The sequence below is a fragment of the Scyliorhinus canicula genome, chromosome 2, assembly GCF_902713615.1.
Source record: "Scyliorhinus canicula chromosome 2, sScyCan1.1, whole genome shotgun sequence".
Classification (NCBI taxonomy): Eukaryota; Metazoa; Chordata; class Chondrichthyes; order Carcharhiniformes; family Scyliorhinidae; genus Scyliorhinus; species Scyliorhinus canicula.
Window position 1 is genome coordinate 118,386,252 of NC_052147.1, and position 24,047 is coordinate 118,410,298.

The 24,047-nt window shown below is 48.8% G+C and overlaps 1 protein-coding gene across 2 annotated transcripts in view; it reads left to right on the forward strand.

The window, feature by feature from the left end:
- The window catches only part of katnbl1 (katanin p80 subunit B-like 1), a 42,256-nt gene that overhangs the window by 12,981 nt on the left and 5,228 nt on the right, over positions 1-24,047 (forward strand). For both annotated transcript variants that reach the window (XM_038785735.1, XM_038785736.1), the window contains exons 3-5: positions 12,440-12,483; positions 20,622-20,895; positions 23,494-23,609. In XM_038785735.1, coding sequence (XP_038641663.1) covers positions 12,440-12,483; positions 20,622-20,895; positions 23,494-23,609 — 434 coding nt within the window. The remainder of the gene's footprint in view (positions 1-12,439; positions 12,484-20,621; positions 20,896-23,493; positions 23,610-24,047) is intronic.

Consider the following 24,047-nt stretch of genomic DNA (forward strand, 5'->3'; position numbering starts at 1 on the left):
GTTGTGACGTCAGCGGCAGCTGACGCACTGGCGCATGCGCAAAACGGCGAAGGCCTTTCGGCCAGCCCGGGCGGCGGGCGTCAAAGGCCGTTGTTGCCGGTTTTGGCGCCAGTCGGTGTGGTGCCAACCACTCCGGCGCGGGCCTAGACCCTCAATGTGAGGGCTTGGCCCCTACTTCTCCGCACCTTTTGGGGAGGCCTGACGCCGGAGTGGATGGCGCCACTCCGCTACGCCGGGACCCCCCGCCCCGCCGGGTAGGAGAGAATTTCGCCCCTTGTGTGAGGAAACCGGAGCACCCAGAGGAAACCCGTGCAGACTCTGCACAGGCAGTGACCCAAGCTGGGAATCAAATCTGGGACCCTGCTGCTGTGAGGCAACAGTGCTAACCACTATGCTACCATGCCACCCAAACAGAACCTTAGTTAGACCACATTTGGGATATAGTGCACAATTCTGGTTGCCATGCTAACAGAAGGATGGGGATGCTTTGGAGAGCATCCAGAAGAGGCCTACCAGGATGTTGCTTGATCTGGAGTGTATTAGCTATGAGGAGAGGTTGGATAAACTCTGATTTTTTTCATAGAATGACGGAGGTTGAGGGGCGACCTGATAGAGATTTACAAAATTATGAGCACATGCACCAAGTGGATAGCCAGATGCTTTTTCCCAGGATGGAAAAGTCAATTACGAGGGGGTGCGATGGGGAAGTTTAGAGGAGAGTATGGTTTTTTACACAGAGGTTGGTGAGTGCCTGGAGCGCACGCTGCCAGGGGAGATGGTGGAAGCGGGTACGATCGCGACATTTATGAGGCATCTTGACGAATACATGAATAGAGGGATATGGACCCCGGAAGTGCAGAAGGTTTTAGTTTAGACGGGCATCATGACCAGCAAGGCTTGGAGGGCCGAAGGGCTTGTTCCTCCGATCTGATGTACTGTTCTTTGTTCTAAAGTAACATAAGAACTAGGAGCAGGAGTAGGCCATCTGGTCCCTCGAACCTGCTCCGCCATTCAATGAGGTCTTGGCTGATCTTCTGTGGACTCAGCTCCATGTTCTGGCCCGAACACCATAACCCTTTATTCTCCAAAAAATTATCTATCTTTATCAGGAAAACATTTAATGAAGGAGCCTCAAATGTTCACTGGGCAGGAAATTCCATAGATTCACAACCCTTTGGGTGAAGAAGTTCCTCCTAAACTCAGTCCTAAATCGACTTCCCCTTATTTTGAGGCTATGCCCCCTAGTTCTGCTTTCACCTGCCAGTGGAAACAAACTGCCCGCATCTATCCTATCTATTCCCTTCATAATTTTATATGTTTCTAGATGATATCTCTCCTCCTCCTCCCCTCACCCCCACCCTTCTAAATTCCAATGAGTAAAGTCCCAGTCTTCTCAACCTCTCCTCGTAATCCAACCCCTTCAACTCTGGGATTAACCTAGGGAATCTCCCCTGCACACCCTCCAGTGCCAGTATGTCCATTCTCCGGTAAGGAGACCAATACTGAACACGATACTCCAGGTGTGGCCTCACTAACACCTAATACAATTGCAGCATAACCTCCCTAGTCTTAAACTCCATCCCTCTAGCAATGAAGGACAAAACTCCATTCGCCGCCTTAATAATCTGTTCCACCTATAAACCAACTTTTTGCAACTCATACACTAGCGCACCCAGGTACCTCTGCATAGCAGCATGTTTTAATATTTTATCATTTAAACAATAATCCCTTTTGCTGTTATTCCTACCAAAATGGATAACATATTTGTCACAATTGTATTCCATCTGCCAGACCCTAGCCCATTCACTTTATCCAAATCCCTCTGCAGACTTCCAGTATCCTCTGCACTTTTTGCTTTACCACTCATCTTAGTGTCGTCTGCAAACTTGGACACATTGCCCTTGGTCCCCAACTCCAAATCACCTATGTAAATTGTGGGCCCAACACTGATCCCTGAAAGACACCACTAGCTACTGATTGTCAACCAGAGAACACTCATTAATCCCCACTCTTTGCTTTCTATTAATTAACCAATCCTCTATCCATGCTACTACTTTACCCTTAACGCCATGGATCTTTATCTTATGCAGCAACCTTTTGTGTGGCACCCTGTCAAAGACTTTCTGGAAATCCAGATATACCACATCAGTTGGCTCCCCATTGTCTACCACACTGGTAATGTCCTCCAAAAATTCCACTAAATTAGTTAGGCACGACCTGCCCTTTATGAACTTGTGCTGCGTCTGTCCAATGGGACAATTTCCATCCAGCTGCCTCGCTATTTCTTCCTTGATTCCAGCATCTTCCCTACTACTGAAGTTAAGCTAACTGGCCTATAATTACCCGCTTTCTGCCTACCTTTTTTAAACAGTGCTATCACGTTTGCTAATTTCCAATCCGCCGGGACCACCCCAGAGTCTGTTTTGGTCAATTATCACTAGTGCATTTGCAATTTCCCTAGCCATCTCTTTTTTAGTACTCTGGGATCATTCCATCAGGGCCAAGAGACTTATTTACCTTTAGCCCCATTAGCTTGCCCATCGCTACCTCCTTAAGTGATAGCAATTGTCTCAAGGTCCTCACATGTCATAGCCTCATTTCCATCAGCCACTGGCATGTTATTTGAGTCTTCCACTGTGAAGACCGACGCAAAAATCCTGTTCAGTTCCTCGGCCATTTCCTCATCTTCCATTATTAAATCTCCCATCTTATCCTCTAAAGGATCAATATTTACCTTAGCCACTCTTTTTTTTTTCTTGTTTTATATATTTGTAGAAACTGTTACTATCTGTTTTTATGTTCTGACCAAATTTTCTCTCCTACACTCCGAATCTATTTTACTCTTCTTTGTAGCTTTTTTAGTAGCTTTCTGTTGCCCCCAAAGATGCCCCAATCCTCTAGTCTCCCACTAATCTTTGCCACTTTGTATGCTTTTACCTTTAATTTGATACTCTCCCTTATTTACTTTGATAACTACGGTCGATTTTCCCTCTTTCTACTGTCCTTCCTTTTTGTTCATATAAGCGTTTGCTGAGCACTGTGAAAAATCACTTGGAAGGTTCTCCACTGTTACACAACTGTTTAACCATAAAGGAATCACTCCAAGTCTACCTTAGCTAGCACTTCTCATCCCATTGTAATCTCCTTTATTTAAGCACAAAACACTAGTGTTTGATTTTACCTTCTCACTCTCCATCTGTATTTTAAATTTCACCATATTGCGATCGCTCCTTCCGAGAGGATCCCTAACTATGAGATCATTAATCAATCCTGTCTCATTACACAGGACCAGATCTAGGACTGTTTGTTCCCTCGTAGGTTCCATTACATACTGTTCTAGGAAGCTTCTATAAACTCCTCCTCAAGGCTGCCTTGACCAACCTAGTTAAACCAATCGACATGTAGATTAAAATCCCCCATGATAACTGCTGTACCATTTCTACGTGCATCAGTTATTTCTTTGTTTATTGCCTGCCCCATCGTAATGTTACTATTTAGTAGCCTACAGACTACTCCTATCAGTGACTTTTTCGCCTTACTATTCCTGATTTCCACCCAAATGGATTCCACCTTATCCTCCATAGAACCTATGTCATCCCTCACTACTGTCTGGATGCCTTAAATAATAACAGAGCTACACCCACCTCCCTCATCATCCACTCTGTCCTTCCGAATATTTTGATAGCCGTGGATATTTAAATCCCAATCATGACCATCCTTTAACCATGTTTCAGTAATGGCCGCTAAATCAGACATACACTTTTTTTTTTTAAAAAATAATATTTATTAAGATTTTCACAAAATATAAACAACAAAACAATATTAACAAAACAACCTTGGTAAAAACCAAAGAACAACAACCAACCCCCCCCCCCCCAACAAAAACAAAAAAAAGCAAACAACAAAAAGGAAAAAGATAACACCCGCCACATCCAATAAACCCATGTACACATTTCTCCCTCCAACCGAACCAAACCCTCCCCCCCCGGGTTGCTGCTGCTGCCGGCCTATTTCCCTACCGTTCCGCCAGGAAGTCTAGGAAAGGCTGCCATCGCCTAAAGAACCCTTGCACCGACCCTCTCGGGGAGAATTTCACGCTCTCCAACTTGATGAACCCCGCCATGACATTGATCCAGGCCTCCACGCTTGGGGGCCTCGCATCCTTCCACTGAAGCAAAATCCTACGCCGGGCTACTAGGGATGCAAAGGCCAGAACACCAGCCTGTTTCGCCTCCTGCACTCCCGGCTCCGCTGCTACCCCAAATATCACGAGTCCCCAGCCTGGCTCAACCCTGGATCCTACCACCCTCGACACCGTCCTTGCTACACCCTTCCAAAAGCCCCCCAACACTGGGCATGCCCAGAACATATGGGCATGGTTCGCTGGGCTCCCCGAGCACCTAGCACACCTGTCTTCGCCCCCGAAGAACCTGCTCATCCTCGTCCCGGTCATATGATCCCTATGTAGCACCTTGAATTGTATGAGGCTAAGCCTCGCACAAGAAGAGGAGGAATTCACCCTTTCCAGGGCATCCGCCCACGTCCCCTCCTCAATCTCCTCACCCAGCTCCTCTTCCCATTTACCTTTCAGCTCCTCCACCAAGGCCTCGTCTACCTCCTGCATTACGTGGTATACGTCCAAAATCCTCCCTCCCTCCAACCCACACCCTGTCCCGTACCCCACGTGGGGGCAACAGAGGGAACCCCTCCACCAGCCGCCTGGCAAACGCCCTAACCTGTATGTACCTAAACCTGTTCCCCGGGAGGAGCCCAAACATCCCCTCTAACTCACCCAGGCTCGCCAACCTCCCATCTACAAACAGGTCCCTCAACCTCCTAATACCTACCCTATGGCAGCCCAGAAACCCTCCATCAATGCTCCCTGGAACAAACCGGTGGTTCCCCCGTATCGGGGACTCCATCGAGCCCCCCACCTACCCCATGCCATCTCCACTGCCCCCAAATTTTGAGGGTAGCCGCCACCACCGGGCTAGTGGTATACCTCGTTGGAGGGAGCAGCAACGGCGCCATTACCAGCGCCTCCAGGCTCGTATCCACACAGGACGCCATCTCCATCCTCTTCCATGCTGCCCCTTCCCTGTCCATTACCCACTTACGCACCATCGCTGCGTTGGCAGCCCAATAGTACCCACAGAGTTTGGGCAGCGCTAGCCCCCCCTCCCTTAATCCCTGCCCCGCTCCAAAAACACCTTTCTCACCCTAGAAGTTCCATGCGCCCATACAAATGCCGTGATACTCCTGTTAACCTTCCTAAAAAAGGCCTTCGGGATAAGGATGGGAAGGCACTGGCACAGGAACAAAAACCTCGGGAGCACCGTCATCTTGACGGACTGCACCCTACCCGCCAGCGACAGCGGTAACATATCCCACCTTTTAAACTCCTCCTCCATTTGCTCCACCAACCTTGTGAGGTTAAGCTTGTGCAGGGCCCCCCAGCTCCTCGCCACCTGGACCCCCAGGTACCTAAAGCTCCTCCCTGCCTGCTTCAGTGGGAGCCTACCAATCCCCTCCTCCTGATCCCCCGGGTGCGAACAGCTCGCTCTTACCCAGGTTGAGCTTATACCCAGAAAAGCCCCCAAATTCGTTGAGAATCCTCATCACCTCCGGCATTCCCCGCACCGGATCAGCCACTTACTTCAACAGGTCGTCCGCATAAAGCGACACTCGATGCTCCTCCCCACCCCACACCAGGCCCCTCCAGTTCCCCGACTCCTTCAACGCCATGGCCAGGGGCTCGATTGCCAACACAAAGAGCATGGGGGGGCAGGGGACACCCCTGTCTCGTCCACCGGTGCAGCCGAAAGTACTCCGACCTCCTCCTATTCGTGGCTACTCTCGCCATCGGGACCTCATAAAGCAGCCTCACCTAGCGGACAAACCCCTCCCCAAACCCAAACCTTTCCAACACCTCCCACAGATACCCCCACTCAACCGGGGCAGCACGGTAGCATTGTGGATAGCACAATGGCTTCACAGCTCCAGGGTCCCAGGTTCGATTCCGGCTTGGGTCACTGTCTGTGCGGAGTCTGCACATCCTCCCTGTGTGTGCGTGTGTTTCCTCCGGGTGCTCCGGTTTCCTCCCACAGTCCAAAGATGTGCAGATTAGGTGGATTGGCCATGATAAATTGCCCTTAGTGTCCAAAATTTCCCTTAGTGTTGGGTGGGGTTACTGGGTTATTGGGATGGGGGAGGTGTTGACCTTGGGTAGGGTGCTCTTTCCAAGAGCTGGTGCAGACTCGATGGGTCGAATGGCCTCCTTCTGCACTGTAAATTCTATGACAGTCTATAACCCTATCAAAGGCCTTCTCCGCGTCTAATGCCACCACTATCTCCGCATCCCCTTCCACAGCCGGCATCATAATGACATTCCGAAGCCTTCGTATGTTGGTATTCAACTGCCTTCCATTTACAAACCCCGTCTGGTCCTCGTGAATGACCCCCCGGCACACAATCCTCTATCCTTGTAGCTAAGATCTTCGCCAACAGCTTGGCGTCTACATTTAGCAGCGATATCGGCCTGTATGACCCACACTGCAGGGGGTCCTTGTCCCGCTTAAGGATCAAGGAAATCAGCGCCCGTGACATAGTTGGGGGCAAAGCTCCCCCACCCCCCCGGCCTCGTTAAAGGTCCGAACCAACAGGGGGCCCAACAGGTCTGCATACATTTTATAGAATTCGGCCGGAAACCCATCCGGCCCCGGCGCCTTCCCTGACTGCATGCTTCCTATCCCTTTGACCAGCTCCTCCAGCTCAATCGGCACCCACAGTCCCTCCACCTGCCCCGCCTCCACCTTCGGAAATCGCAGCTTGCCCAAGAAGCGCCCCATCCCCCCCCCCCCCCCCCCCCCCCTCCACCAGGGGTTCACACCGGTACAGTTCCCCATAAAAGTCCCTAAAGACCCCATTAAAGTCTACCCCCCTCCGCACCACCTTCCCATCTCTATCCTTCACTCACCCAATCTCCCTGGCCGCGTCTTGCTTTCAGAGCTGGTGTGCCAGCATCCTACTCTCCTTCTCCCCGTATTCACACACCACTCCCTGTGCTTTCCTCCACTGAGCTTCCGCCTTTCTGGTGGTCAGCAGGTTGAACCTGGCATTAAGGCTACGCTGCTCCCCCAGCAATCCCTCCTCCGGAGCCTCCGCATATCTCCTGTCCACCCTCACCATCTCCCCCACCAATCTCTCCCTCTCTCTCTGCTCTCCCCTCTCCCTATGGGTTCGGATGGAAATCAACTCCCCTCTAATCACCACCTTCAATGCCTCCCAGACCGTCCCCACTCGGACCTCCCCCGTTATCGTTGGCCTCAAGGTACCTCTTGATACACCCCCCGAACCCTCCCGGCCACCTCCTCGTTTGCCGTCAGCCCCACCCCCTAGCGCCAGAGCGGGTGCTGGTCCCTCTCCTCCCCCAGCCCGAGGTCTACCCAGTGCGGGGCATGATCCGAAATGGCTTTGGCAGAGTATTCGGCATCCCCCACCCTCGAAACCAGCCCCCTGGTCAGGACAAAAAAAATCGATCCTGGAATAGGCCTTATGCACATGGGAGAAAAACGAGTACTCCCTGGCCCTTGGCCTCGCAAACCTCCAGGGATTAAATCATAGTCATTCACGATGATCAACGACATAGATGTGTAGTACGTAGGCTTGTATTAAATAATCCATACAACTATTTTAAATGTGTTTGCTGCAAATCTTAATGGTCCCATTCTTGATGCATAAAAATGGATTGCTTTATGGACTTTCTAGCTGTTCCCACCCAACAACTCTAACTCTTCCTCTAACCCCTCCTCAATGAAGAGATCCCCCAAATCTCTCAATCCCTGCCCGCTGCCACCTCTTAAAGCCTCCACCGAGCCCCTCTGGAGCAAACAGGTGATTTTCACAGATCGGTGACCACACTGACGCCCCTTCCAGTCTCATATGCTGCCTCCATTGCCTCCATACCCTCAGGGATTCCACCACCACTGGGCTTGTGGGGTACCGAGCAGCAGAGGTGCCGTTAACAGAGCCTCCAGACTCGTGCCCTTTCACAATGCCACCTCTACCCACTCCCACACCAACCCGTCCCCCATTACCCACTTCCTAACCATCAAATTATTACCGCCCAGTAGTAATTAAGATCGGAAGGGCCAAGCCTCCCTCCCCGCGTTCCCGTTCCAGAGGATCTTCTTCATCCGTGGGGCTTTCCCAGCCCATGTAAAAACCCAAGATCGCCGCGTTCATTTTCCAAAAAAATGCTTTGGGGATAAAGATTGGGTGGCACTGAAACACAAACAGCAATCTCAAGAGGACAGTCGTTTTTCAGTCTGTACCCGTCCCGACAATGACAGCAGAAACACGCCCAACCCTTTCATTTGCTCAATCACCCTGCCCAAATTTAATTTATGAAGCTGCCCCCAATCCTTTGCCACCTGAATCCCCAGATACCTAAACGGCATTTCCCTCAGTCTCCTCTCCTGCCCCCTTGCCTGGATCGTGAAGACCTCGTTCTTGCTCCTGTTTAGTTTGTAACCTGAGAGCCGACCAAATTCCTCCAGTATTCCCATAATATCTGCAACCCCCCCCAATGGGTCTGTTAGATACAGGAGCAAATAGTCCGCATAGAGCGAGACCCTATGCTCCAGTCCCATCTCACTATCCCCTGCCAAATGTTCAATGCCCTCACTGCCATTGCCAAAGGCTCTATGGCCAGGGTAAACAGTAGTGGAGAGAGTGGGCACCCCTGCCTTGTGCCCTGTCCCCCTGCACAGACTAAAATACTCTTGACCGGACCCAGTTGGTCCTTACATTCACCACCGGTGCCTGATATCGCAACCGGACCCAATCCATGAATCCCTCTCCAAACTCAAACCTTCCCAAGACATCCCACAGATACCTCCACTCCACCCAGTCAAAGGCTTTCTCTGCGTCTATGGCCACCACCACCTCGACCTCTCGCCCCTCCGCAGGCATCATTATCACACATTTAGGAGCCATCTAATATTGGAGATCAGGTGTCGTTCCTTCGCAAATCCCGTCCGGTCCTCCCCAATTACCTCCAGGACACAATCCTCTATGCGCATGGCCAAGATGTAATTGCCAACAATTTAGCATCCACATTCAACAGGGAGATCTGTCTACACTACCCACAACTCTCCAGATCCTTATCCCACTTCAAAATAAGTGAGATCAATGCCTGTGATAACGTTGGGGGGAGCACTCCCAGCTCCTTGGACTCATTAAAATCCTTTACCAGGAGCGGCCCTAGCAACCTGGAAAACTTTTTATTGAACTCAACCGGGTATCCGTCAGGTCCCGGGGCCTTACCCGATTGCATCTGCCCCAACCCGTCTATAACCTCCCCAAGCCCAAGTGGGACTCCCAACCCCTCCACCAATTCCTCATCTATCCTCGGGAACTCCAGCCCCCCCCACCCCCAGGAATCGCTTCATACCCTCCTCCCCAGCTGAAGGTTCTGATTTATACAATCTACTGTAAAACTCCTGAAACACATTCACCCCGCCGGATCCAAAACCAAATTCCCCCTTGTATCTTTTACTTTCCCAATCTCTCTCGCCGCCTCCTGTTTACTCAGCTGGTGCGCCAACATTCTGCTGGCTTTTTCCCCATATTCATACACCGCCCCCTTCATCCTCCTCAGTGGTCCCTCCGCCTTACCTGTGGGCAGGAGCCCAAATTCCAGCTGCAGTCTCTGACGCTCCTTCAGAAGCCCATCATCTGGAGACTCTACGTACCTTCTGTAAAATTTCGCCTACCAGCTTGTCCAACTCCGCCTTCTCCTTATGTGCCCGAATTGAGATGAGTTCCCCCCTAATAACAGCCTTTAGTGCCTCCCACACCACTCCTGCCGAAACCTCATCTGTGTCATTGATCTTTATATACCCCGAATGGCTTCCCTCACCCGCTCACGCACCACCTCCTCCGCTAACAGCCCCACATCTAACCTCCATTGCGGCTTGCAGGTCTACCCAGTGCGGGGCGTGGTCTGACACCACAATTGCTGAATATTCAGCATCCACCACCTCAGCCAGCAGCGTTTCGCCCAACACAAAAGTCTATCCGGGAATATTCCTTGTGTACATGGGAGTAGAATGAGAACTCCTTACTCCCACCTCGAACGCCACCTGTTTATTGGTCTGGGTTGCCACCCCCCTCGTTTTAATGTCTAATCCAGAATGAAACACCTGCCCAACCCATCCCTTCCTCATCCTAATCTGATCCCCCACCTTCAAACGTGTCTCCTGCAACATGGCCCCGCCTGCCTTCAGTTGCCTCAAGTGCACGAGCACACGGGCCCTTCTGACTGGCCCATTCAGGCCCCGAATGTTCCACGTGACCATCCGGGGTTTGGGGGGGGGGGTTCTCTCTCTCCCCCCCCCGGCCACCTCGGTCTTCAGCTCACCCCCACTTCTATGAACTAGCCCTTCCAGCTAGCCTGGCAGACCCGCCCATGGCGCCAAGCATCCAACCCCCTCCCCCCGCCTGCTCTTGGTGCAAACAGTTGAACCAAAGGCAAGAAGCAAAGTCAAACAATCCCTCCCAAGGTCCGAGCACAAAGGCCCACCCCTCCTCCCTTTACAAATTACTATATACCAGCCTAGCCCCAAACCGACCCTAAAAAAACAGCAAGAAACAAGCAAAACCCCTGAAATAACTCCAAACAGCACAGATCGTTCAGTTCTCCTCCTTCTCCTGTCAGTCTATTCTCCTTCATGAAGTCCTCTGCCGAGCCCAAAGTACCACTCCCGGCCCCCATAGGTCATCCATAGGCAGGGCAGGTACAGTAGTCTGAAATTTATGCCTTTTTTGTACAGGGTCGACTTGACCTTATTAAAGCTCGCCCTCAGTGCGAGCTCTACTCCCAGGTCCTGATACACTCTGATCTCGACATCTTCCCACATCTGCCTGGCCCACCTAATAATCGGCTCCTGGACATGGAACGCATGTAATCACACCGCCATCGACTTTGGCAGCTCAAACCCCCCCCCCCCCACCGCCCCGGGGCTTGCGCATCAGTGCCCTATGGGCCAGATCCACTTCCAGCGGTTGATCAAACGCACCTTCCCCAAGCAGCTTCTCTAACATCTTCCCCACATACGCACCAGTGTCCGATATTTCGATTCCCTCCGGCAGACCCACAATCCAAATTTTCTGCCTCCACTTTCTCCAGCAGCCTCTTCTGCTGGTCATGCAGCATCCCAATCTCTGCTGCCATCGAGGTGGACTGCTCCTCCTGCCCCACCCCGCCTGCTCCTCCAACCTCTGGATCGCCTGACCCTGGGCCGCCAGTTATGCCTCCACGCGGTCAACCACCGCCTTGATAGAGTACACCGCCCAGGCCAGGTCCTCCACACTCTCTCCTTCCGTTGTTGGGCGAACGTCTCATTTAAGAAACTCACCAACTGGTCCATCAACCACTGAGCTGACGGGGGTCTGACCCTGTTCATCTGCCATTTCCACGCGTGCTGTCCGCTCCTCACTCGCCACCACCACCTGGTTGATTCTTTTCCCATAATTTCTGGGCCGCAGCTCTGTAAACTGGGGGTCCCTTTCTTCTGTTTCTGATTCTACACCCTTTCTCTACAAATTTTCTACAACAATCCGGCTTCAAAGCCACCATGAACGGGAGCTGCCAAATGTGCGACCGCTCACTCCACGGTCATCGCTGGAAGTCCATGGGATCCAGTAATTAATTGAGCGTAAAGATACAATTGTTTAAAACTCTTCATTTAAAAAAAGATTTAAACTTGTTTGATTTTTTTTACAAAAGCCTTCATTGTTGCACTAATTATTTTTAAAATTTCAGACGATGGGCTGTGTTCTTGGAAGATGCTGTTTAAAGTATTGCAACATTTATTCTAGTGATCTATGGTGACACAGTGGTTAGCACTGATACCTCACAGCGGCAGGGACCCGGATTTGATTCCAATTTTGGAATACTGTGCGGAGTTTGCACGTTCTGCGTGGATTTCCTCCGGGAGCTCCAGTTTCCTCCCACAGTCCAAAGATGTGCAGGTCAGGTGGATTGACCATAATAAATTGCCCCTTTAATGTCCAAAAGGTTAGGTGGGGCTGAGGAGTGGGTGTGGGCCTGCGTTGGGTGCGCTTCAGGAGGGTTGGGGCAGCCTTGATGGGCCAGATGACCACCACCTGCACTGTAGGGATTCTATGTCTATGTTTGTACTTGTGCAAAGTAATTCTTCATGGGTCCCCCCATTTATTTTTTTTTTTAAAATCCTTTCTCCAGCTTTAAGTACAGCAGTGAATAGTTAATCATTGAAATAAGAATTGATCACATACTTAATCTGCATTTTTACCCTGGCATTAATGCCCATTCTTTTTGATAGACCAAAAACTTATCTGAGAAAGCTCTTGCCTGTAATGTAGAAATGTATAATGATTGTGTTTTTAATACCAGGTTAGAATCACGGAATGTAAAGAGGCGACTCCTGAAATTACAAGGTGAGATCAGTCCCTGATTTAACTCTTTTGCACGCTAACACTTGTCTGGAGTGTTAGGCCACATATTATACTATCCATATTTTTACTTTAAAGGGTAAACTTTTTAACATATTATCCTTGCCATCTAGGAGTTGGTTTTCAAAGATGTTGTAAATTGAGTACATAGAGTACTTTGCACCTGATGGGCCCAGTCTGTTTTCATAGTTGTGCCTCACTTCAAATTGCAGAATGAACTGCCAGAGCTGAGCAAGCGTGGGCAGGTAGCTTGCTGAGTCGGAGGGTGCAAGTGAGAAAAGTACTGGCTCCTCTGCTGAGGGAAACCGGAATTGTCTTTGAAGTCAGGCTTGTTCTCAGACCATGCATTCCTGGCACGGGGATGCAACGAAGGAATTGACAGCAGGCAGTAAATCTTTTATGGGGCTGGAAGAAGAAATCATTTTCCTTCCTGATGTCAAAAATAATTGAAAGATCTGTATTTTTCTCAGAGTTCCCACTTCTCTTGGAAGCACATGCTGTCTCAATAAAAGCTAGAAAAGCACATGATACACCTTCAATCCACTGCCCTCATGTTATCTCCCCCCCCCCCCCCCCCCCCCCCCAAACCACCACTCCACACCAAAAATCAACTCTGTACATACCTTAAAGCACAATATTCCACAGGTCATGTGGGATCTGTAAAGAGAAGTCAAGTTTGCATCTCAGGTTGATTACCATTCATCAGGACTGTTGTATGTTATTCCCTAGTCTCATCATGGTTAGCAAGGCTCCCTTATTTACTCCAGAGTAAATTAGTTTTAAGATCAGCTTCTATCTCCGAGCAGTGACCATTTTCTCTGCTGTGAATTAGGTCACACATTTGTGCATCCACAGATAGTGCTACAAGAACACGTTTGATGATCAGAATCTGGTATGACATGTTGAAAAGCTGGCGTGTATACTGAAGTGATGGCCACTCTTTTAAACTCGCTGGAAAAGAGTCTACTCACAAGTAATTGCTGCTTATCTTTTTTGGGATGATGATGTATGCCATATACACTAATGTAAACGTCAATCTGTGTAATAGTCTATCCTCCTTGTTCGGGGGGCCAAAGCTCATCATTTTCAGAACCAAAGTATCACCTCTACAATCGCATCATATACCTGAATTCATTATTAATTTTATTTAAAAAATTACAGGTGCCATGTTTTCTTGAGTTTCTCATGTCATTTACGGTAGGAAGACATAAATTTTGATTTTTGGAAGGACCACGTGGGAGAGGAGTGATCCATTGCACGTATGAAAACAGGGCACAGGAACTAGTCTCCAGAGCGATCTTTAAACAAATGGAAGAAGTCTGACAACACCAGGTTAAAGTCCAACAGGTTTGTTTAGAATCACTAGTTTTCAGAGCGCAGCTTTTTCCTCGGGTGAATTCCCCTGAGGAAGGAGCTATGCTCTGAAAGCTAATGATTTGAAACAAACCTGTTGGACTTTAACCTGGTGTTGTCAGACTTCTTGCTGTACCCACCCCAGTCCAGCATCGCCACATCATTTAAACAAATGAGCATTTGGGTCTCCAGTCTTCAGCCATCATCCTCAGCTCTCCTGGGGAGGGAAGAGGTGGCTAAGCCTTGCCAACCAGATCCTTGAGTGCGACTCCGTGCAAACCCCCTGTACCAGGGCTGGGAGCCGTCACTAATGTGACTTTTGCCCCCACTCCCAAACAGCATGGAAACTGCAGGCCCAGCCAACAGTATCCTCTTCAAAAGAACCAAGAAACCTACAGGAACAGGCCCGTCGGCCCTCCAAGCCCGTGCCGACCATGCTGCCCGTCTAAACTAAAATCGTCTACACTTCCGGGGTCCGTATCCCTCTATTCCCATCTTATTCATGTATTTGTCAAGGCGCCCCTTTTAATCGTCACCATCGTCTCTGCTTCCACCACCTCAGTTTAAATTTTAAATAACTTGCCTCGTACATCTCTAAACCTTGCCCCTCGCACCTTAACCCAATGCCCCCTAGTAATTGACCCCTCTACCCTGGGAAAAAGGCTCTGACTATCCACTCTGTCTATGCCCCTCCACAATTTTATAGACCTCTATCAGGTCGCCCCTTGACCTGTTGTCATTCCAGTGACAACAAACTGAGTTTATTCAACCTAACCAAGTTTATTCAACCTCTCCTCATAGCTAATGTCCTCCATACCAGGCAACATCCTGGTAAATCTCTTCTGCACCCTCTCCAAAGCCTCCACATCCTTCTGGTAGTGTGGCGATCAGAGTTGAACACTACTCCCAAGTGTGGCCTAACTAATGTTCTATGCAGCTGCAACATAACTTGCCAATTTCTATACTCGTTGCCCCGGCCAATGAAGGCAAGCATGCCAAATGCCTTCTTGTCTACCTTCTCCACCTGTGTTGCCCCTTTCAATGACCTGTGGACCTGTACACCTAGATCTCTCTGACTGTCAATACTCTTGAGGGTTCTACCATTCACTGTATATTCCCTACCTGCATTAGACCTTCCAAAATGCATTACCTCACATTTGTCCGGATTAAATTCCACCTGCCATCTCTCCGCCCAAGTCACCAAACAATCTAAATCCTGCTGTATCCTCTGACAGTCCTCAGTGCTTTCCGCAATTCCATCAACCTTTTGTGTCAGCCGCATACTTACTAATCAGACCAGTTACATTTTCCTCCAATCATTTATATATACTATGATCAGCAAAGGTCCCAGCACTGATCTCTGCGGAACACCACTAGTCACAGCACTCCAATCAGAAAAGCACCCTTCCATTGTTACTCTCTGCCTTCTATGACCTAGCCAGTTCTGTATCCATCTTGCCAGCTCACCTCCGATCCCGTGTGACTTCACCTTTGTACTAGTCTGCCATGAGGGACCTTGTCAAAGGTCTTACTCAAGTCCATACAGACAACATCCACTGCCCTACCTGCATTAATCATCTTTGTGATTTCCTAAAAACTCTTCTCAAGTTAGTGAGACACGATCTCCCCTTCACAAAACCGTGCTGCCTCTCACTAACATGTCCACTTGCTTCCAAATGGATTCTCTCCTTAATTGCCCTACTACTGACGTAAGGCTCACCAGCCTGTAGTTCCCTGGATTATCCTTGCTACCCTTCTTAAAGGAACAACATTGGCTATTCTCCAGTCCTCCGGGACATCACCTGAAGACAGTGAGGATCCAAAGATTTCTGTCAAGGCCTCAGCAATTTCCTCTCTTGCCTCCTTCAGTATTCTGGGGTAAATTCCATCAGGCCCTGGGGACATAGAACATAGAACAGTACAGCACAGAACAGGCCCTTCGGCCCTCGATGTTGTGCCGAGCCATGATCACCCTACTCAAACCCACGTATCCACCCTATACCCGTAACCCAACAACCCCCCTTAACCTTACATTTTAGGAGACTACGGGCAATATAGCATGGCCAATCCACCTATCCCGCACATCTTTGGACTGTGGGAGGAAACCGGAGCACCCGGAGGAAACCCACGCACACACGGGGAGGACGTGCAGACTCCGCACAGACAGTGACCCAGCCGGGAATCGAACCTGGGACCCTGGAGCTGTGAAGCAGTTATGCTAACCACCATGCTACCGTGCTGCCCGTGCTACTTATCCACCTTAATATTTTTCAAGCCACCCAGCACCTCGTCTTTTTGGATCTCAATGTGACCCAGGCTATCTACATACCCTTCTCCAGACTCAACAGCCACCAATTCTTGGTGAATACTGATGCAAAGTATTCATTTAGTACTTCGCCCATTTCCTCTGGCTCCACACTTAGATTCCCTCCCCTGTCCTTCAGTGGGCCAACCCTTTGCCTGGCTACCTTCTTGCTTTTTATGTACATGTAAAAAGCCTTGGGATTTTCCTTAACCCTATTTGCCAATGACTTTTTGTGACCCCTTTTAGCCCTCCTGACTCCTTGCTTAAGTTCCTTCCTACTTTCCTTATATTCCACACAGGCTTTCTGTTCCCAGCCTTCTAGCTTGACAAATGCCTCCTTTTTCTTTTTTGACGAGAGCTACAATATCTCTCGTTATCCAAGGTTCCCGAAATTTGCCATATTTATCCTTCTTCCTCACAGGAACATTCCGGTCCTGAATTCCTTTCAATGACATTTGAAAGTTTTCCACATCTTGGATGTTGATTTACCCTCAAACATCCGCCCCCAATCTAGGTTCTTCAGTTCCCGCCTAATCTTGTTATAATTAGCCTTCCCCCAATTTAGCACATTCACCCTCGGACCACTCTTCCCCTTGTCCGCAGCACTTTAAAACTTACTGAATTGTGGACACTGTTCCCGAAATGCTCCCCTACTGAAACTTCTACCACCTGGCTGGGCTCATTCCCCAATACCAGGTCCAGTACAGCCCCTTCGCTAGTTGGACTATTTAAGAAGCCCTACTGGATGCTCCTTACAAACTCTGCCCCGTCCAAGCCCCAGCACTAAGTGAGTCCCAGTAAATATTGGGGAAGTTGTAAGTCTCCCATCACAACAATCCTATTGCTTTTACTCATTTCCAAAATCTGCTCCTCTATCTCCCACTGGCTGTTGGGAGGCCTGTAGTAAACCCCCAACATTGTGACTGTACCCTCCTTATTCCTGATCTTTCTACCCATATACCCTCGCTGCCCTCTTGAGGTGTCCTCCCGCATTACAGCTGTGATATTCTCACTAACCAGTACTGCAACTCTTCCACCCCTTTTTACATCCCCCTTTATCCCACCAGAAATATCTAAATCCTGGAACATTTAGCTGCCAATCCTGTCCTTCCCTCAACCAGGTCTCTGTAATGGCAACAACATAGTTCCAAGTACTAATTCAAGCTCTAAGTTCATCTGCCTTACCCATTACACTTCTTGCATTAAAACATATGCACCTCAGGCCACTAATCCCGCTGTGTTCAGTGGTATCTCCCTGTCTGCTCTTCCTCACAGCCGTACTAACCCTATTCCCTTGTTCTCCCTCAATTTTTTCACCTTCTGACCTATTGCTCCGGTACCCACCCCCATGCCATACTAGTTCAAACCCTCCCGTGTGACACTAGCAAACCTTGTAGTCAGGATATTTATGCACCTCCAGTTTAGATGCAACCCATCCTTCTTATACAGGTCACACCTGTTCCGCAAGAGCTTCCAGTGGTCCAGCTAACTGAAACCCTCCCTCCTACACCAGCTGTTTAGCCATGTGTTTAGCTGTTCTATCTTCCTATTTCTAGCCTCATTGGCACGTGGCACAGGGAGTAATCCTGAGATTACAACCCTAGAGGTCCTGTCTTTTAACTTTCTGCCTAGCTCCCCATAACTCCTGCTGTAGGACCTCATCCCCCTTCCTGCCTATGACATTAGTACCAATATTACCATGGCCTCTGCCTGTTTGCTCTCCCCTTCAGGATGCCCACTACCCGTTCTGAGACATCCTGGACCCTGGCACTAGGAAGGCAACATACCATCCTGAAGTCTTTCACGTCCACAGAAGTGCCCGTCTGTGCACCTGACTATAGAGGCCCCTATGACTATTGCTCTTCTGCGCTTTGACCCTTCCTGCTGAACATCAGAGCCAGCCGTGGTGCCACTGCTCTGGCTGCTGCTCTTTTCCCCTGATGGGCTATTCCCCCCCCCCCCCCCCCCCAACAGTATCCAAAATGGTATACCTGTTTGAGAAGGGGACAACCACAGGGGATTCCTGCACTCTGCCTCTTCTGGTGGTCACCCATCTCTCTGCCTGCACATTTGGTGTGCCCACATCTCTGTAACTGCTTTCTATGACGCTTTCCGCCACCTGCATGCTCTGAAGTGCATCCAACTGCTGCTCCAACCGATCCATGTGGTCTATGAGGAGCCACAATTGTGTGCACTTTCTGCACATGCAGCCATCCGGGACGCTGGAAGCCTCTCGGACCTGCCACATCTCACAGTCAGAGCATTGCACCCCTCTGACTGACATTGCGTTAACTAATTATAAATTAAATTAAAAATAAATACTTATTGAATTTTTTAAAAAGTTACTGTTAACTCTATGTCGGAACACTCAGAATAGCAGGATATCTATCACTTGCCTGTTCCCAAGCACTGAAGGGGGAAACAAAATTGTTGTCTGCCAAACAGTTGGATAACCAGTTGATGATGATGAAGTTGACCTTACTTATAGAACATAGAACAGTACAGCACAGAACAGGCCCTTCGGCCCTCAATGTTGTGCCGAGCAATGATCACCCTACTCAAACCCACGTATCCACCGGGCGCGATTCTCCCAACGGGAGACTTAAGTGCTGACGCCGGAGTGAAACCCGGAGTGTTCCCCCCCCCCCCCCCCCCCCCCCAGGGACTAGGAGCGGCGGCGCGTGAATTACAAGCGCCCGGCCTTGACGCTTGCGTCAAAGCGGCACGCCGAGAATGACGCAGCCGGCTGCACCGAAGTGACGTCAGCTACGCATGCGCAGGTTGGCCGGCACCAACCCGCGCGTGCGCGGTTTCAGTCTTCCCCTCCGCTGCCCCGCAAGACATGCCGGCTTGATCTTGCGGTGCGGCGGAGGGAAAAGAGTGCGTTGTTTAGAGACGCCGGCCCGACGATCGGTGCCCGACGACTGATCGCGGGCCAGACATCTGCTTAGCACGCCCGTGGTGCTCGATCCTCCCTCCACCCCCCACAGGCCCCACACTCACCGGTCGCGTGCTGTTCACGCCGGCAGCGTCCAGGTGGTTGGCGCCGGTGTGAACCGGTCGGGTTCAGCAGGCCGCTCGGCCCATCCGGGCCGGAGAATCGGCAGTCGCCGTGAGAATCGGCAGTCGCCGTGAGAATCGGCAGTCGCCGTGAGAATCGGCAGTCGCCGTGAGAAACGGCGATTCTCCGAGCTGCCTGTCAAAAAACGCGACACGCCATTTTTGGGGGGGGTGGGAGAATCGCGGGGGGTGCCAGGGCGGCGTGATTCGCCCGGCCCTCCCGCGATTCTCCCACCCGGCGTTGGGTGCGTTGAATCACGCCCATGGTTTCTACTCGCAGAAATAAGTAAAGTGAGATCATCATTAATATTTCATATTTCATTACAATTCAGATCACAAATTTAATGGAGTTTATTGCTTTGAATTTTCACATATTCCCAAACATTACAAAGATAAATTTTTATATACCCAAGATGGTGTTTGTCATGTGCAATGTACAGTAGTCCCTCGTTTCGCGATATACGACGGGGGGGGGGGGGGGGGGGGGGGGGGGGGGTGGGGGGGCTTATGGACCCCAACTGTCAGCTTCCCTCTCCGGATCAAAGTGAGCCGGCCGCTGAAATTGACACTGCCGGCTGAAATTGACACTGCCGGCTGCTCCTCTCTCACAGATTCAGTGAGAGAGGAGCAGCTCACACAGCGTCCGGAAGTGGATAGTGCAGAGCTACAGCTGGTACCTCCATAGTGGTTGAGGTAGGGTGGGGGTGGCGGTGTGGAGAAAGGCCTGAACTACAGGGGTTTGGGACCGAGGAGAGATGCGACACCCCCCTGCCACTTGTTCCCAAACCACCAAGTTGACAGCCCTGACACCTAAAACTGAATCCCAGCCTTGCCTTTGAAACTGACATGCAGCGCAGGGTGCAAGCGCGTGCGGCAGATGGGGTGCAGACAGCAAGACCTTGTAAGTTCCTGGTAAGTTTCTGTGGGTTGTTTTAATTAGATCCACGATGGGGGTTTTAAATTTATTTTTAAAATCTATGCATGCGCTTCCCATTGTGAGTCTACGGGGGTCTGACCTCTTCCCCCCCCCGCCCCCCGTAGACTCACAATGGGAAGCGCATGCATAGATATTTTAATAAATTTAAAACCCCCATCATGGATATCCGCGGCTCGGATGCAACGCGGGTGCCTGTCTTGGACCCCAACACCCGCGTTATAAAGGGGGACTACTGTACTACATTTCACGTATCCCTTTGCTGAGATGAGATCCTGAGATGAGATGAGTTCTGCTCTAGTTTCATAAGATGAACAGGATGCCTTTTTTTGTTCTAAATAACAAAGGGCCACAAACGGGAGCAACTTTGGTTCAATCTATTTTTATTTAAAGTGCTTACCTTGTAGCCTGGAGTATAATTGCTTTTGGTCGGAGCCAGTGAGTATACGACTGTTGGATTTGTCTCAACAGATCATCTACTGGACAAACTGAGAAAACATTGCACAGAACATCCAAAGCGACGTGCTGTAAAAAGAAAACTCGACGTAGAGTCCAAAGTAACGTGGGCAACGGAAAGCAGCACCCAAGCTTTCAGGGTTGTGACATGGCAAATAAAGAAAACGAAGTAGTCTGTTCAGGAACTGCACCTAAATTAAGCGACGACAATCGCCGCTCACTGATGAACTCTAGTGACTCTACTTCACGGGCTGGTACTTCTGTAACATATGCAGATTATTTTGCACAGGTGGGGATGTCAAAAATTCTCCAATATTGCTACAGTACAACTTTATTTCTGTGTATTTGAAGCTGCCATTGAAACTGATTTGTGAGAGAATCACTTTTTTTCCTCATCTTCAAATATTTATCCAGTTCCTTTGTTATTCAAGAATCTATCTAGCTCTGCCGTAAAAATATTCAAAGACACTGCTTCCGCTGCCTTTTGAGAAAGAGTTCCAAAGACTAGCGACACTTGGAGAACCAAGTTCTCCTCATCTCTGTCCTAAATGGACGACCCCTTATTTTTAAACCGTGTCCCCAATAATAGGTTCCCCCAACAAAAGGAAACACCCACTCCACATCCACCCTGCCAGTACCCCTCAGGATCAGATACACTTCAATGCTCTCCACATTTGCTTGCTCAAGGAGGAGATTTCAAGAACTGTCTGAGGAGCGGCAAGGGCAAAGGTTGAGGGCAAATTTCAAAATTTGCGTCCACCACAGAATGATCGCCAATGGTGGAGCATTAGTAATTTGGGTTGTGCAAAAGACTAGAATTGGAGAACTGCAGAGATCTGGGAGGGTTATAAGGCTGGAGGAGGTTAGAGATGGGGAGGGATGACGTTGTCAAGGGATTTGAACCCCAGGCTGAGCGGTTTAAATTTGAGACATTGCTTGTTTAGATCAGCGAGTATGGATGAACAAAATTTGGTTTGGAGTTTGGATACAGGCTGCAAATATTTGGATGATACTAAAATTTATATAATGTCAGAGGCTGGCCAAATTAACAGAAAATGGATTGATAACCTCCTAGATAGCAAAGGTATGTATTAGAGTTGCAGTAGGCTGAGATGTAGCAAAGAAGGGAAATAGTATGCATTTTGAAGTAGGTGCTCTTATTGAAGGCTAAGAGATTGATCAGAAGCTCAGTTCGTTCAAATAAGACACGGAGCTTGCAATCTGTCGAGATCAAAGTTGCGCGGGAAGAGGAATGGAGTCAGTGACTGGGAACAGGAGTTTGTAGCAAGAACTGAAGACAGTGGCTTGGGTCTTTCCCATATTTAGCACTCCTGGTCTTGGCACTGAGGGAGCACTGCACTCGTCTGGCTATCTTTCAGATGAGACGTGAAACCGAAGCTCCGATCTGCCTTCCCAGGTGGATGTAATAAATTCCAAAGAGGAGCAGGGGAATTAACCTCGGCATGCTGAAGCTAATGTTTATCCCTTGTTCAAAAAAAGACAGATGACTGGTCGATTATCAATATTATTTCTGAGTGCTTGCTGTATACAAATTGCAACATTTTAACAGTGACTACTTGAAAAAGTGCTTCACTGGATGTAAAGCGCTTTGGCGAGGCACAGAAAGTGCCGTGTAAATGCAAGATCGTTGTTTTAATTGCTGGAAATTTCTGCTGCTCCAAGCAAGCAGTTGGGTGTAGCAAATCGAAGGCAGTGAAAGATGGTAGGAGGTGAAGTAGAATCATGCTGTCAGTGTAAAAATAACCTAGCATATCAATGCAACCTGTCTTAATCCACACATGCATCTGAACAGCAATTTCTGGCAGTGACCAACCCTTCTCTTCCCCAAACTCTAAAGTTTCTCTAACCTGGAAAGTCAACAGTACCATCCCTGATGATTATGCTGCTGAAATTAATGTTCAGATATGCTACTTTGGGGGACAAACTCAGAGAAACCACACCATGTGTCTGTATTTGCCAACTGAGTCATCAGGAGCACCAAATTCGGGCCTTATTCTGTTTATTTTAATGCTAAATATTTTCCGGCACAGATGACATTTGCTGTTACCTATTCTGATTTAAGGAAAGTGGTGAATTGCCCTTTTGACAATCTGAATTTCGTTTTATTTGCTGTGTTTTTTTCAGGGCCTTTCTCAGTTTCAGTGTCAACGTAATGGTATTTACTTAGCAGCGCTACTCTCAGAAGGTTGCAGATTACCTTAATGTGAAATTTCGTCCACAAGCATGGCAGCTCAGCCAAAGAAATGTTTTTCTTTGGGCAACTTTGGAGGTAGAGGCCAGCATTTATTTTGGCTGAGCTGTTTATTTTTCTTTGTTACCATTGTGTATGAAAGCATCTTAAGTCATAGAACAGATTTTTTAAATGGCTGCCTCGGATCCACTGTTGTCACGCCTATCCCAGGTGGATTCTATAATACTGGCGCCAAGGGGAACATTGCAGAATAGCACTGTGCGGCATCCCAGCAATATGAAGAGGCAGCTGTTTCCAGCAGTTGCTAATCACCAGTTGATATACATTACATGAGTCATGGAGGGAGGAAGAAGTTGCAAAGCTTCAAAACAACAAAGATTTTAGAAAACACACAGCATTGGTAGTATTAATGACAAGTGTCATTTGCTTGTCCCTCTTGCCTAATTTAGCAGAGGTATTAACCCATAAATGTTTCCATTAAGATAGTGATCACAGAAATGTTCTTAAGTATTTGTCTGCTAATTTTAACATGCGTTTCTAGTTTCCAAAGGAATGGAAAGACAACTAGAAATAAAAATATAATGTGAGCTGTGGAACTCATAACAGGAGTTGGTAATGTAAAAGTGACTGCATTTTCTACCTAACTCTCTTTGTTTGATTCTATTAAAACCACAGATTTCCAAGGATCATGCTACAATGACACAAGTGCTGTTTGGTAGAAATCTAAGACTCAGTGTCGCCCTGACATTCTGGCAGAAAAGTGCAAGCGAGCTGGTAGCTTACCTGGTCAGGTAACAGTTAGGCTTCATTGATCTTTAGCTTAATAAGGCAGATTTATAAATTCTGTAATCGCAAAGGTAAAGTTCATTGCTGTTTCTTAATATCAGGAAATGGCCAAACCGGCCCATATGCTTCATGCAGCCATTTCTACATAAAGTGTGGCTCAGTGACCAGGGGATAGAGCAGGCCCACGCTGTGCAGATAAGATGCCTCAGTAAACAGGGATTGGATTTGTTTATTGTCACGTGTACCGAGGTACAGTGAAAAGTATTTTTCTGCAAGCAGCTCAACAGATCATTCAGTACATGGAAGAAAAGGGAATTAAACAAAATTCAAGAAAATACATGAGAATACATAATAGGGCAACACAAGATATACAATGTAACTACATTGGGTGGGAGGGAAGCACGGACAAATTGGTGGAGCAGTCTTGAGCTCTAATGTGAATG